The sequence below is a fragment of the Phyllopteryx taeniolatus genome, chromosome 1 (genome assembly GCF_024500385.1).
Source record: "Phyllopteryx taeniolatus isolate TA_2022b chromosome 1, UOR_Ptae_1.2, whole genome shotgun sequence".
In the NCBI taxonomy this organism is placed as follows: domain Eukaryota; kingdom Metazoa; phylum Chordata; class Actinopteri; order Syngnathiformes; family Syngnathidae; genus Phyllopteryx; species Phyllopteryx taeniolatus.
Window position 1 is genome coordinate 29,137,995 of NC_084502.1, and position 16,023 is coordinate 29,154,017.

Below are 16,023 nucleotides of genomic sequence, written 5' to 3' on the forward strand. Positions count from 1 at the left end.
GATTGTTCAATATTTTTGGCTTGAAGTGTTTTTCATTGAAACATTTACTGTAATGTTGTCTCTAGTACTGCGCTAGCATGAGCTAGTGATAGACTAAGGCACATTCCGACTTTGCATATAAATTCGGGTAGCATCACGCCGTAGAGCCAGTTAAAATATTTAACGAACTAACCTTTGATATGGAAAATAACCCTATTTTGACAGACATGTGTCAGACAGATTATTACTTGGGGTCCAAATGCAACTTCCAGCGACATTTAAACAACTGCTTGCATAAAAGGTATTAGGTGTTTTTATAACATGATAATCCTGACTTAAAAAATATTACAGATGCTTTGGTCTGCATTATTCATTTCCCAAAAAGAAGACAGATTATTGATTTTACACTTTCCTACACTTGTAAAAGGAAGAGATCAGTGCCAAGTTATTCGTTTTTGTACATGCAGTTATCATGTTCATCCTCAGTTTCTTAACAAGATGTTTTGAAACCCACGCTGAACATGTAAACGTGTAATTATGTTTCTTCTTCTTCTTCTTCTTTTCCTTTCGGCTTGTCCCGTTAGGGGTCGCCACCGCGCGTCATCCTTTTCCATGTAAGCCTATCTCCTGCATCCTCCTCTCGAACACCAACTGCCATCATGTCTTCCCTCACGACATCCATCAACCTTCTCTTTGGTCTTCCTCTAGCTCTCTTGCCTGGCAGCTCCATCCTCATCATCCTTCTACCAATATACTCACTCTCTCTCCTCTGGACGTGTCCAAACCATTGAAGTCTGCTCTCTCTAACTTTGTCTCCAAAACATCGAACCTTGGCTGTCCCTCTGATGAGCTCATTTCTAATTTTATCCAACCTGGTCACTCCGAGAGCGAACCTCAACATCTTCATTTCCGCCACCTCCAGCTCTGCTTCCTGTTTTCTCTTCAGTGCCACTGTCTCTAATCCATACATCATGGCTGGCCTCACCACTGTTTTATAAACTTTGCCCTTCATCCTAGCAGAGACTCTTCTGTCACATAACACACCTGACACCTTCCTCCACCCGTTCCAACCTGCTTGGACCCGTTTCTTCACTTCCTGACCACACTCACCATTGCTCTGGACGGTTGACCCCAAGTATTTAAAGTCCTCTACCCTTGCCATCTCTTCTCCCTGTAGCCTCATTCTTCCCCCACCACCCCTCTCATTCATGCACATATATTCTGTTTTACTTCGGCTAATCTTCATTCCTCTTCTTTCCAGTGCATGCCTCCATCTTTCTAACTGTTCCTCCAGCTGCTCCCTGCTTTCACTGCAGATCACAATGTCATCTGCAAACATCATGGTCCACGGGGATTCCAGTCTAACCTCATCTGTCAGCCTATCCATCACCACTGCAAAAAGGAAGGGGCTCAGGGCTGATCCCTGATGCAGTCCCACGTCCACCTTAAATTCTTCTGTCACACCGACAGCACACCTCACCGCTGTTCTGCTGCCCTCGTACATGTCCTGTATTATTCTAACATACTTCTCTGCCACTCCAGACTTCCGCATGCAGTACCACAGTTCCTCTCTGGGTACTCTGTCATAGGCTTTCTCTAGATCTACAAAGACACAATGTAGCTCCTTCTGACCTTCTCTGTACTTTTCCATCAACATCCTCAAGGCAAATAATGCATCTGTGGTACTCTTTCTAGGCATGAAACCATACTGTTGCTCGCAAATACTCACTTCTGTCCTGAGTCTAGCCTCCACTACTCTTTCCCATAACTTCATTGTGTGGCTCATCAACTTTATTCCTCTATAGTTGCCACAGCTCTGCACATCACCTTTGTTCTTAAAAATGGGCACCAGTACACTTTTCCTCCATTCCTCAGGCATCTTCTCACGCACTAGAATTCTATTGAACAAGCTGGTCAAAAACTCCACAGCCACCTCTCCTAGATGCTTCCATACCTCCACAGGAATGTCATCAGGACCAACTGCCTTTCCATTTTTCATTCTCTTTAATGCCTTTCTAACTTCCCCTTTACTAATCATTGCCACTTCCTGGTCCACCACACTTGCCTCTTCTACTCTCCCTTCTCTATCATTTTCCTCATTCATCAACTCCTCGAAGTATTCTTTCCATCTACCTAGCACACTGCTGGCACCAGTCAACATATTTCCATCTCTATCCTTAATCACCCTAACCTGCTGCACATCCTTCCCATCTCTATCCCTCTGTCTGGCCAGCCTGTATAGATCCTTTTCTCCTTCTTTAGTGTCCAACCTGCCATACATGTCATCATATGCCTCTTGTTTTGCCTTTGCCACCTCTACCTTTGCCCTGTGTCGCATCTCAATGTATTCCTTTCGCCTCTCCTCGGTCCTCTCAGTGTCCCACTTCTTCTTAGCTAACCGTTTTCCTTGTATGTAACCGTTTTCCTTGTATGTTTAATAATGTTAAATACAGTTTTCAGAGGCTATTTTTTGAAAAATGCATGTTCTTTATAGTTCTTCAGTTGAAAACCAATGGTCTCTATTAAATTATATACTGCAAAGCTGTTCAAAATGTATTATAGCCAGTCAAAATCCACTTTTCGTCCAGACCAAACAAGCAGACCAAAGCACTTACTTGATGTAAATACACCCTAATAGTAAATGGATGATTCTTCTTCAATCATGTATCAAAGTGTATTTTTTATGTTTTACACTGCTCATTTTTGGATAATCCTGTGCAAATGTTGCGGGAACACAGACATTTCTCAGGACTGTTTTAAACTTCCTCTCTAACAATGATACTAATAATACTGTCCCATAAAAAATGCACCCATTTATGGCATATACAGCTTTAGAATTATCTGAATCTGAACTCCATCATTTTTTTTTAACAAATCTAAAACCCATTTTATTTGACAACGGTGAAATTTGAACAGCCTCAGTGTACATAACCTTTGCAACACTTGTAAAGAAAGAAAATACATTTTAAAATAATTATTGTGGACTTTGGTTCACTTTAGGAATAACCAGAACATTTCAGGGTAAAGGAATGACATTTAGTTTTTTTTATTGCTGTCAAATGTCAAAAGATATCAAATTTGACCCGAACAGTATGTAAGGGCTAAACAAAGCGCTTATCGTGCAGCCAAGCTTTTTCTCCCTTCCCACATACAGTATTTTTTTAGAACATTAATCAGCTCCTTAGTGTCTTCGAAACATGCAGTTTCCTTGCTGGTGCGTCTTACATTGTCCAGGTCATCCGGCTGGAAGGTCAGGTGACTCGATACAGGACAGCGTCGGAGAGCGCACAGATGGTCGAGGATGAGCTGAAGGTCGAGAAGAGAAAACTGCATAGAGAAGTACTTTCATCAAACATTTATGAAATCATTAATTCTCTATGTAGCAATATGTAAATACTCTTTTCCACCATTAGAGTATGACAAATGAGTGTAGTATTGCCCCGCTATATGGCAGTTCACCTACCAAGACCCCGCTATATCGTGGAAATCTGAAGCTAAGGGCAATTGTTTTTTATGGGGTTTTCTTTGTTCAGAAGATTTTTTTTGTCTTACGGTGCGGGGCAATTATTTGAATTACGAGCGCTATATGGTGGCCGTGAATTTCACAGCAAGCAGCAAATAGTGAAACGTTCTTCAAAAAAGAGGCAGACTGCTTGCTTCAACCTGTTTATTGCCACTAGTTTATTGTACAAATAAACATAAGACCACGATACATTTAACCAAACCACATAACTTTTTCTTAGGAAAGTCCACTAGTTTAACGTTAACATACTGTATAATGGGAAATGTCATAGATGGGCTCACGAAACTGTCATTGATATCGCAGTAGTTATAAACCATTTAACAACTCATATTTGACCAATAGAAACATGCAGACAGAGTATACAATACTCAGTCAAATATTCTTTATCCTCTGTGACTGAACTGCAGCTTCGTTGCTCCGGACTTATCATCTCCATGCAGTGCGTCTGTCTGTATTATACTGCCCCCTGGTGGCCATGGCATGCACACCAGAAGATGCACAAACTTGTTTAATTATTTCCATTAATGTTATAAGTGTATGTTCTTATTAAATACAATACTATTGAGTGCTGTTTTATTAAAAACACATTTCAAAATTAGGGATGTTCGATAGCACTCAGTACTTATAACACTAGTACTTTTGGTACATAACATTTCAATTAACACAATGACATAAACTAGTGAACAAATACCTTTCTTTCTTTCTTACATACATGATGATTTGCTGAGGTGTCAAACTGCCATAGTGTAGTGCCAACTACTGGCGAAGAGGAAATCCATCCATCCATCCATTTTCTGTACCGCTTATCCTCACTAGGGTCGCGGGCGTGCTGGAGCCTATCCCAGCTATCTTTGGGCGAGAGGCGGGGTACACCCTGAACTGGTCGCCAGCCAATCGCAGGGCACATGTAAACAAACAACCATTCACACTCACATTCACACCTACGGGCAATTTAGTCTTCAATGAATGATACCTGGTACATGGTATCGGTACTCGCCCATTCCTATCCAAAATATTTTGCTGCCGTTTCTTTTGGGGGCTGGAACGGATTAACAACACTTCCATTCAATTCAATGGGGAAAGATGAATTGAGATACAAATGTTTCAAATTTGAGATACAAATGTTTCAAATTTGAGATACAAATGTTTCAAATCTTTGTGCCCCAGCACGCCCATGACCCTAGTGAGGATAAGGGGTACAGAAGATGAATCAATGAATGAAGGTTTTCAGTTTACTAACGTGGTCACGAAACAAATTGAACTTGTAAGTGAAGGCACCACTGTATGTATAATTAATATTGTGGGCCTTTTAAGACATTCCCGGCGATAAACGGGGGTTCACGGCGTAGTTTAAAATTCAATCATGTTGTGTTTGTTGTCTGCAGTTGCGCTCTGCTCTGGACCAAATCCAGGAGCTGGAGGCGACGAATGGCCTCCTCACCAAACGTCTGGAGAAGATGAAGGCCAATCGCAGCATCCTGCTGGCCCAGCAGTGACCCCCGACGTCTCGCTCGTCCCGGAATGGACTCGCATGTTCCCGAGACAGGACTCCCAAATGACTCTCAGAGTTTGAAAACTTGTGGAATCTTCTCCCCTTCGACCTGACTGACAATCAGTTTTGATGGGTGACAGACGCTTGATTTTTACCAACATGCAGGAGCATGTGGGTGGGCTTTGTGCGACCAAGTAATGTGTGGCTCTCAAGAATGTCTCCTGCTGTCTTGAGGGTCACCAGCTCTGCTAGGTGCTGCAAACAAACAACTTCTCCCTCACCAACTTTCTCCTCCAACACTGGTTGGTTGTTTAAGCACTTATTCAATATCATATTAAGGTCCTTGTACGAGGAAACTCTTTGTCCTTGCTAGTAAAACAAATCCACGCGCTAGTTAAACAACTGCTTTATTGGTAATGTTTTTTCCAACACGGTATGACATTATTGCACACTTGTAGAACGAGTAGGGCAGTAGAAAAATTACGTGTACTAGATGAAAACGGCATGCTACTAGTACTACGAGTGGCATAGAATTCTACTAGTTAACATCTAAGCACTTCACTAGTAGTAGCCTACTAGTACTGTGCAGATGTCAAGAAGTGCACAATTTTGCCTCACTATTAACATATTCATTGTACTAGTGAGCTGATTTGTCTCACGAGTGAGGACAAAGAACATACTGTACTAGTAAGTGGACAGTTCAGCACACTAGTAGAATGACCAGGGTTCACTCGTGACCTTTATTCCACTACTGTAGGACATTTCCGCACACTAGTTGAAAGATTAGGGCACACTTAGTAGAAAGACTATCTCTCACTATTGCTGTTTTTTTTGTCTTTTTTCTGCACACTAAGAAAATGTCTTACGAGTGATGTTTTTTCCACTATTGTCTTCCACTACTGTATGACATTTCTGCACACAAGTAGAACAAGATTTTTCATTTCGCACTTCACTACATGAACAAATAGGGTACAGATGGTAACTAGTGCAGTTTGTGCTCACTAGTAACATATAGTTGTTCTACTAGTGCATCCTAGTCATTGTACTAGTGTGCTAGATTGTCTTACCAGCCAGGAAAAGAGTACAGTACAAGATAATACATAGACCTTAAACTGGATAGCAAGGATAACAAATACAGTAAATGCTCAAATGGCTTGCCAGAGGTTGCGCCATTTGCTCCAGGAGAAGACTTGTGGCATTGTGATTTACTTGTGTGTAAATACATGGGTGATGCATCAACACTTGTTGTCGCTGATTGGGTTGTGGTCCATTCGCCTGACCTCCGTGCGAGCAGCACCAGTTCAGTTCCTACTTGTTGGTGGTGGAAATGCAAGTGTGAATGGTTGTCCGTCTCAATATGTGCTCTGTGTTCGGCCAGTCCAGGACCCTATCCAAATTAGGGCCTGCGGGCCATTTGTCAGCCCACTGACTAGTTTTAGCGGCTGTTGGGGGGGGGCTGGCGTAGGGCACAGACAACGCATCTGCGGCGGGGCACAGATGGTGGAAGGTTCAGATTTTCGTGTAAGCGCAATGCTCGCTGTGCATGTTTGTGCTCTGGTTTCCACCCACATCCCCAAAACATGCGTGGTAGGTTAACATAAGACTCTAAATTGAGTGGTTGTTTGTTTCTATGTGCCCTGCAATTGGCTGGGAACCCGTTCAGGGTGTATCCCACCTCTTGCCCCAAGATAGCTGGGATAGGCTCCAGCACGCCCGCGACCCTAGTGAGCACACCATGCCAGAGCAGTAACAATGCTCAAGTCACGCACAGATCGCTGCGATCACGCATCGTCCTCTTACGCACAGAGAATGGTTCCAATGTCTCCTTGCGAGACTGGGAGTGAGCCACATTTCAAGGGAATGAGAGGAGTAGCTTTGATTGGTGGTGACTGAAGTCTGCTGTAAACACTCCCACAGTGGCGCAGCCCGCCCACGCTCGTCTACAAAATGACATCAGTCTAACCCGCCTCTGATGCAGTGTGGCGCTGCCCGCTGTGCAGGAATTACGACGTTGACGAACGTAGAGCCCTTAGTGTTTGAAGTATAGTCTTTAATATTAAGGATTAAACATGAAAAATACCTTTATTTCACCTTCAACAACCACATCAGGTTGACTTCACAACAAAAATATTCAATTTTCTTCAGAATCCACAGTTTCCATCAGACGCAGTTGTTAGTCCTTGTCCATTTGAAGCTGCTGAAACTTGCCACCCTCCTTGAAGACTTGAGGCTCCAGGTGACATTTCTTAAATGTCAGTCTTGAGTCCCACAAGACTTAGGCACTTCCATTTTTTCCCGACAAGGTGGCGCTGGTGTCCTCTGTGTCACAGGCCTTAGCGGGTGCTTCCACGGCATTGCCAGGGGCATCAGCGCCACTGTCCACCGGCAGACGGGTGAGATGGACCATGGTAGTTCTGGATGGAATGGCGTGACTGTTCGCCATCTGCTGGTGCTGACAGTGGAACAGGATTAGGAAGCAGCGGTGGAACTGATGGAAAGAGGAAGGGAGGGTCAAACAAATTCCATTATTTCCCCTACTGGTGTTATGCTAGGTTTACATTATGGTTTACATTATCTACGACCGATGGCGGTATGTTCCTTCTTGACTTGTCACGTTCTGATGGGGTTTCTCACGTTCTGATCATGGTCTGACACGTTTTTCACTTTCTGTCAAGGCTTTCCATAGATGAAACGTTCAAGCATGTTTGTGGCCGGAGCAGACACGAATTATACTCCCTCCCATGTTGTGCGCACCATGTCCAACCTTAGCCCGGCCCATAATACGGCTTGGACGTGCCGTGATTGAAAATACTGTACATCTAGCATGCATCCAAGTGTTCTGTGAGAACGGTGACAAAACGTACACTGAACATGGCAGAACGTGACAAAACTTGAGATGCTGGAGAAATACATCCCACTGTCTCACGTCCATCCCATTTTATCCACTGTAGCCAGAAACATGATTGGCACAGCCAAATCGGAAACATAATGTAAATGTCGCATTGACATACATATTAAGCCACCTGGCTCATACACTAATGCAACCGTCTCCAACCACTAGGCGGCGGACCGGTACCGACTCAGGAGAAAATTGGTACTGGGCCGCACAGAGCGACAAATAAAAAATATTTTATTGATCATCAGAGTCTGAGTCCGTTTTGCGCTAGAGCCCATAAAGCATTGACTGACTATGTGAAAAAGATCAATTTTCAGATATGATTTAAACACCAGAACAATAAGTCAAGATCACCTCCCAGTTGGAATTGATGTGACTTTCTTACCTTAATGCCTTGAAAAAAAATGCTTTTACTGAGCAGGCGAACTCTCAGTGAGAAAAGTCTGATAACGACAAGAAATCAATGACGCTAAGCGGTACAGAAAATGGATGCTTTATGTAAGCTCGGGGACCTCTGTGCTAATGGTACTGGGATGGATGGATGGAAGATTCTTCAACGTACTTGCTTTTAAATGCTCGTCCCCACCTCACCTGCTTGTTCATCAGGATGTAGATGACGGGGTTGAACACGGTGCTGCTCTTGGCGAGGATGGACGGCACCACGCTCGCCACGGGGCTGATGAGGCCCGGCCGACCGAACGTGGCCATAACGGCGACGATGCCGTACGGCATCCAGCAGAGGAGGTGGCAAACCATCGTGATGACAACCATGAACAGGATGTGGAATTCACGCCGCCTTGTCTGTCGAATTCGACCCACCTGACCACACAAGTGATGTCGCAAAATGGCAGTGGAAGGAAGTCATAAAATGCAAACAATCGGTTACTTAAAACGTTCCAGCTATCTTTACTTGAGTATTCATTTTTCAATACTTTTTAATATTTTTTTTAATTTTAATTTGTTTGACTTTTTTTTTTTTTTTTTTTTAACATTTTGACTTCAGACTTTCAGACCGTCGCTGTCTCTAATGGCCTGCGCACGTCTGGCGACCCACCTGTTTGACGGCACGCAGCAGGCGGCCGTAGCAGTACGCCATGATGAAGACGGGGAGACCGAGACAGAAGACAAACAGACAGATGATGTAGGAGTGAGAACGAGCCGTTCGCTCGGTCCACGTCACCGAGCAGCTGGTTCCCCCTCCCTCCAGCCCGTAGCTGCTCCATCCCAGCAAAGGGGGTAACGTCCACGCCAGCGAGTAGAGCCAAGCCCCGCACACTGCTAACAGAGGCTTCCTATAGTCCAGGGCCCGCTTGTTGTACACCATTAGGGTGTTGTATCGCTCGTAGGACAGCAGGGCGAGAGACACCAGAGACACAATACCTAAGGGCAGAAGCACCGGAATCACTTCTTGTACTTGCTTTTAACAAAACTTGGTGTTTGACGCCTCGACATCATCAGCGTGATTGTTTTTCTCGAAAAGCCAGATGGCCTTGATCAATGCAATTAAGTCTGCCAGTGTAGAAAAAAAAAAAAGACAAGAATACCTAACTTTAATCTCAATATAAAAGTATGCACTTTAAAAAAAGATACAACACAATTTAGACAAATGACCAAAAACCAGCAAGCAAAATCTTCTAGTTGCTCCATTTCGTCTACATTTTTTAATAATTCTGTAACAACCTCGGTTAAAAAGACAGTTTGGAATTAGCCACAAATGCAGCTGCAGTGCACAACTGGACATTTCCCCCATCCAATTTAACGGCAGACTCACTGCCCACCTGAAAACTGATGCATGCATCAATTCATTCATTTTTTTACCAACTGGTCGCCAGTCAATCACAGGGCACATACGGATAAACATTCATTCACATTTATGGCCAATTTAGTCTCCAATTGACCTAATACAGTGGTGCCTTAAGATACATCTTTCCTAATGGAAAGGCCATTAATCCGCTTTATGATTATGGCCTAGAAGTGTTTTTGAAAAACATACACTATTTACTCTAATTATTACTTAAATACTGCGTTAGCATAGGTTAATGATAGTAGTAGCGAGTGGCATGTAGATCACTGTAACGGAGTAAAAGTACCGTTTCTTCTTAGCATACAGTATATACTCAAATAAAAGCAAGAAAATGATGCATTAAAACTACTCTGACAAGTACAATTTATCCAAAAGGCTACTTGAGTAAATGTAATGGAGTAAATGTAGCACATTCCTACAAACGTGTGCAAATGTGGTGGAAACACCAAGTGTTCGAGGGACTGGTTTAAACTCCACCTTGAACAATGTCACCACTGTCCCATAAAAATCCGCACATTTATGGAATGCAGAGCTTCACAGTTTCACAATTCATTCTCCTTGATTTGCTAAATCTAAAATCCATTTTAGCAGACCCTTGACAAATTTGACTTTGAACAGCCTCAGTGTACACAAACTTTGCAACTGTACAAAAGAATGACAGTTTAAAATCTTTCCATGTATTTGGGGTAGTTACCCCAAATACCGAGTAACCTAGTCAGGGTCATGCTGACCTGGTACATTGTTAGCCCCGAAAAGCACCTTATTCGTAATGGAATTTTACGATAACACTAAATATTATCAGTTTGAAGTTCTATTATTTTATTTATTTATTTATTTTATTTTGTTTGCGCGATGAGTGTGTCCCGAGTGGGTGACGAATGATTGACACTTCTGTCTCGGATTAGTTGTTTTTCCTCAGGCGCAGGGATTCCTTGTACAGTAGAGTAGATTAGAGGCACGAGACACGAGACGGGACAAGTTTTGCACTGATCATCGTTGACATTTCTAAGGTGCTACTGTCCAGTCATGATGACCACTTTAAAAACGTGACACAAAGTGTTTGTTTTCTTTTAAGTGTGGGACAATTGTGCGGAAATCTCCCAGAGAAACAATTGCATTTGGACTATTTTCGTTGCTGTCAACTGTCAAAATGGGTCATATTTGACACTAATACATGGGAGATTTAAGTTCATTTCCGAGTATGTACCTTTTATTGTTACTTAAGGAGTTGAATCACTTGCAGCAGTCCATCCATCCATCCATTCTCAATAGCGCTTATCCTGGAGCTGATCCCAGCTGACTTCAGGCGAAAAGGCAACTTCGACCAGTATTGGTTTATTTTTTAAACACACTCCCCAAGGACAGACTGCGAGTACTTTTGGCGCGCCGAGCGCACTCACCGAAGCAGGAGTTGATGAAGCCGTACCACGAGCACCCGAGGCGGCCGAACAACCATCGGTTCCGCAGACTGGACGCGAAGCTCAGCGTGGTCCCGCACGCGCACACCAGCATGTCGCTGACGCTGATGTTGAGCAGCAGCACGTTGACGGGCGTCCGCAGAGTTCTGAACCTGCAGAAGAGAACCAGCACCAGCAGGTTGTTGAGGAAGCCCAACACCATGATGGAACCCAGGAAGAGCGACACCACGCGGTGACCGCCGCGCGTCAACTGTTGCCGCGGCGCGTCGCTCCACCAGTCGGAGGTCCGGTTCGTGGCCGTCCCGTCCGAAAACATGATGACCGCGTCGGCTGGAGTGGGCGCCTGCGATCGACTTATATAGTACCGCTGTCACATAACAGCCCCCGTTTGCGCCTGACGGCTCGGGTGGCTCCGTGCGCTCGTGGGTGTCAAACTCCAGGCCCGGGTCCCAGATCTGGCCCGCCACATCGTTTTATGTGGCCCGCAAAAGCAAATCATGTGCGTCAACTGCCGTGATTCTTGCTAAAATCGCTACCAAAGTTTTAAATTGTCATATTTAATAAATAATAATGTTGCGATATTGCAAAAATTTTTTGTTTGTTACCAAACACCTTTTATGGTAATAAATATTTAATATTATCCTTGACCTCTGATTTCAATACTAGTTCTCCATCCTTATGTTGTGTGCATGTAATAATACGATGAGGTGATCAAACATATGTTTTTGGTTTCACATTCATAAAGGCCCTCTGAGGGAAACCGTAACTACAATGTGGCCCACGACCAAAATCAGTTTGACACCCCTGCGCTAAAGCAAATCGTGTGTGTGTATACTTTCTATACTACTTCTTGCAAGAATATGTACAGAAATAGCTAACTGTCTTCACGTTTAATAATGCTGTACGGAGGCCTGGAAGTGCAAAACAATATAACAAATTGTGAAACACTGTGACATTTCAGAAAACAAATGAACAAAAAGCGAAACACTTTTACATTTCAGAAAACACATTAACAAAAGCAGAAACACTTTTACAAAAGACGAAACAAATTACAATTGAGAAAAGCCGGAAAGGGACCGTCCCATTTCACAGACATTCTTAGAAATCCCCCTTGTCCTTTCTCGGCAAGACCCGTCCCGCTTCAACATGATTGGCTGCTGCATCGCGGGAAGGGTAGGCTATGCAGATGTAACGAGATGTCCATCCCAAATAGCGGTTGTATATATGGACGCCCTAAACAGTGAGCGTGTATGTATTTTATGGAGATGGTTAATATTCATATTTGCATTGTTAATGTTTTGTACATACACTTCATTTCCAGCAAATTCTCATGAATAAATTGGCTAAAAATGAAGTACTATTTATGCGATACCGATGTGTGTGAGTATATATATATATATATATATATATATATATATATATACACCTGCGATTAGCTGGCGACCAGTTCAGGGTGTACCCCGCCTCTAGCCCGAAGATAGCTGGGATAGGCTCCAGCAGCCGCGTGACCCTAGTGAGGATAAGCGGAACAAAAGATGCATCCATCCAATTTCTGTACCGCTTATCGTACCGCAGGGTACGGAAGATGAATGAATGAATGCTTCAGAGGCTGTCGCATGACAACAAAATACATTCTTCTTCCATCATGCCTCCGGAAAATAAATGAAACATTACGACAAAAATGCAAAACATCAGACATTTCAGGAATCAAACGCTGTTCTTGACACAGAAAGAGCAATGCTAAGTGCAGCTTTAATAGCGTGTTTAAACAATAAGAATCAACATCAGTTGCCCCTCTGTCACACCTTCTGGTTATTTTTGCTTCACGCCTGCAGAGACACAGCAGGCGTTGAGACGCAAAGCCACATTGAAGTGTTCAGTCCTCGGTTTGCCTACATGTCGTTCTTAATTAATATCAATAACTATTGATTATTGAAATGCGGCCCAAAAATGAGTGAACAGTCATTTTAAAATTTGGCTTAACATTCACATTCAGTGTCAGCACAGTGGTGGAGTAGTTAGTAGTTAGCATATCCCCAACACAGTTTTGAGGTTGGGGGTTGGAAACCAGGCATTCCTGTTTGGATCTTCTTCCCGTGCTTGTGATGCTTTTCTCTGGGTACTCTGGCTTCCTCCCATCCATCCATTTTCCGAGCCGCTTCTCCTCACTCGGGTCGCGGGCGTGCTGGAGCCTATCCCAGCTGTCATCGGGCAGGAGGCGGGGTTGCCATCCAATCGCAGGTCACATACAAACAAACAACCATTCGCACTCACAGTCACACCTACGGGCAATTTAGAGTTGTCAATTAACCTACCATGCATGTTTTTGGGATGTGGGAGGAAACCAGAGTGCCCGGAGAAAACCCACGCAGGCACGGGGAGAACACGCAAACTCCACACAGGCGGGGGCGGGGATTGAGCCCACGTCCTCAGAACTGTGAGGCTGACGCTCTAACCAGTCGTCCACCGTGCCGCCTGGCTTCCTCCCATATTCCCAAAACATGCATGTTTGGTTACTCGAATACTTCTCTTCTCTATATGTGCCCTGCGATTGGCTAGAAAACAGTCCAGGGCGTACCCCGCCTCTCGCCCAAAGTCAGCAGAGCTAGGCTCCAGCTCTCAACCTAAAAGTAAGGATAAGCGGTATATAAGATGAATGGATTGCTGCACATTTGGACTGCTACCTGTGTTCACATGTTGCAAAATGTGCGACACTTTCAGGCTGATTGTCCTTATGCCGAATGTTGGCCTGGACCCTGCCACATGTCTCCAAGATTGTTGACATAACGTGACTGAGGCACACATGTCAAGTAACTGGAAGTGTTAAGTAACTTTGCATTATTGAACTCTGGGATAAATAGAATCTAGTACCTGACGAACAGATCGGATTATTCTGATGCAAATACTGTATTTGTATACATTTGCATTTGTATATATTTCAGGTACAGTATCTGTACATTACTTGAGGATTTATTTTCTAACGACTTTTTTCCAATGACTCCCTTCATTTGAAAGCAGACTTCTGTACTTGCTATATAAAAAGAAAGTAAATTGAGAGGTGTAAAGTCAACCGCAGCTGGTCTTGATTGGTTAATTGATTTCGAGCTTTGTAGAGCTTTGTAACTTATCGGATAAAACAGGGACAGCGGCGACATTAAGGAACATGAACCAGGGAGCAATGGGCCTGATGCGGAACATCACATGACCAAACCAGAAAACAGGTTGGTGGACTTCCTGTGTGCACAGCAATAACAGCGATAACTATGGCCGATGTCATGATGGTTTGTACCCGACCTTGGTAGAATTTTGTTTTCTTGTTGCAGTCTTCCAAAAAAAAAGTTAAATACACGTATGTCATTTATTTATAAATCTATGATATGATATATGGAAACACGAACAAAGTCTAAACATCGGATATGGTGATCTTCGGTAGCTCTTGAAGACATCTTGTGTAAAACAAAAGACTTTTTAGACATTTAATATTTCTACAGGTGCTTTGTCCCGGTCTCCTGCCATAGGGCTCTGCCAGCCAACCGGAGGGAAGTATTTCGTGCCGTTTTGCCAAATGCGGACCTTGGTTGCGCATAACCCATATAGCCACAATGGCAACAGATTTGTAGAAGCAAGATCCATGGCCTAATTGGTGGATGTTGTTGGCTCCAAGAGTGATTTGTTATGTCTTGTGTCAGCCTGAAACCCACAGGCTTCTGGCATTAAAAATAAAAATAAAAAATTGCAGTCCAATGTGAAAAAACACATACAGGAAAGGGAGCATGTAAATGATGAAGTGAACAGGCCCTTGAACAGAGCCTTGAGGAACGCAGGTTTTGACTGGACTGTGGTAGGATTTGAAAGTTCTGAGTTGGACAAAATGAGACCGACCAGAGATATATGACTTGAATCAGGAGCGAGGCATTGGTGGGAAGTAACAGTAACAATGTATACACACTGTTACTGTACTTAAGTAGATTTTTAAGGTATTTGGTCTTTCATTTAGATGATTTTTTTTTTTTTTACTTTTACTCCCTACATTTTACAATACTGTATTTGTACTTTCTACTCATTATGTCAACATCGGCAAATCTGAAAAAACAAATCTATCCAGATAATCAGATCTATTGAGTACCAAGTGTGAGTACTTTCATCACATCTTTATGTGCGTGTCACGTCTCGGTGTGAGGAAACACACAGTTGAATCTTAGATAAATGTACCATGATGCTTATCAAAACTGGATCTTGTGAAGTTACTACCACCGTCGCCTCGGGTGTCATCTACTTGCGCCAAGATTTTTCACAATAAAAACTGCCAATGTGAAGGTCAGTCTGGGAACCCCATGCCTCAGCTGATGTGTTTGGTCACCCGCTGAGGACTCATCAGCATTTTCATCATTATCATCCTCAGGATGAACATGTAAACAGCATTCTTTAAGGTGTGAACCTCCGCAGGCGTCTGTCAGGGCATCGTCTTTCATTTGACTTCTACTTTGGAATACTGGAAACTAAGTGTTAAACTCGATTAAACAGTGGTCAGAAATGGTCGCTATCACATTCCTGCTGCAAAAATTCAAAATGAGCCTGCAACAACGTGAAATCATAGCTTGTGTTGCCAACTTGTCCCACTTGTGGATGTCTCAATTACAAAAAAAAACTAAACAAACAAACAAGCAAGCATTTCCACCAAGCGGTAGAGTTCAGCCCGGCAGAGTACGGTTTAGAACAATAAAACTGTTTCTAGCTCAGTCAGCTATGTAAGCCAAGGTAAGGCTAATTTATTTAGACAGCGCATTTCATACACAACTTAAAAACAAAGAGCAAAAGACATTTGAAAACAAAGTACAGAAATAAAAGACGTCACTAAAATGACAACAAAAAAACGTACTGTAGGCGTAAAAAATTGAAATGTTCTAAAAC

At 43.2% G+C, this 16,023-nt stretch overlaps 2 protein-coding genes across 4 annotated transcripts in view; one reads left to right on the forward strand and one right to left on the reverse strand.

Annotated features, from left to right (window-relative positions):
* Nucleotides 1–10,886, forward strand: part of lrrfip1b (leucine rich repeat (in FLII) interacting protein 1b) — a 33,129-nt gene extending 22,243 nt beyond the window's left edge. The window contains exons 17-19 of one of the 3 annotated variants that reach the window (XR_009790346.1): nt 3,214–3,318; nt 4,888–5,296; nt 8,497–10,886. Coding sequence is in view for 2 of the 3 variants with exons in the window: in XM_061786538.1 (XP_061642522.1) it covers nt 3,214–3,318; nt 4,888–4,998 (216 nt within the window). In the remaining variant the exon portion in view is untranslated. Of the gene's footprint in view, nt 1–3,182; nt 3,319–4,887; nt 6,236–8,496 lie in introns of those variants that run through there. The other 2 variants (XM_061786551.1, XM_061786538.1) reach the window with 2 other exon arrangements.
* Nucleotides 7,091–11,429, reverse strand: LOC133484282 (opsin-3-like). Its single transcript, XM_061786565.1, has 4 exons — nt 11,095–11,429; nt 8,945–9,270; nt 8,482–8,709; nt 7,091–7,482 (listed from the first exon to the last, which is right to left on the reverse strand). Exons 1-4 carry the CDS (start codon nt 11,426–11,428, stop codon nt 7,270–7,272), a joined length of 1,101 nt encoding a protein of 366 aa, XP_061642549.1. The 5' UTR covers nt 11,429; the 3' UTR covers nt 7,091–7,269.
* Between the last annotated feature and the right edge of the window lie 4,594 nt (nt 11,430–16,023).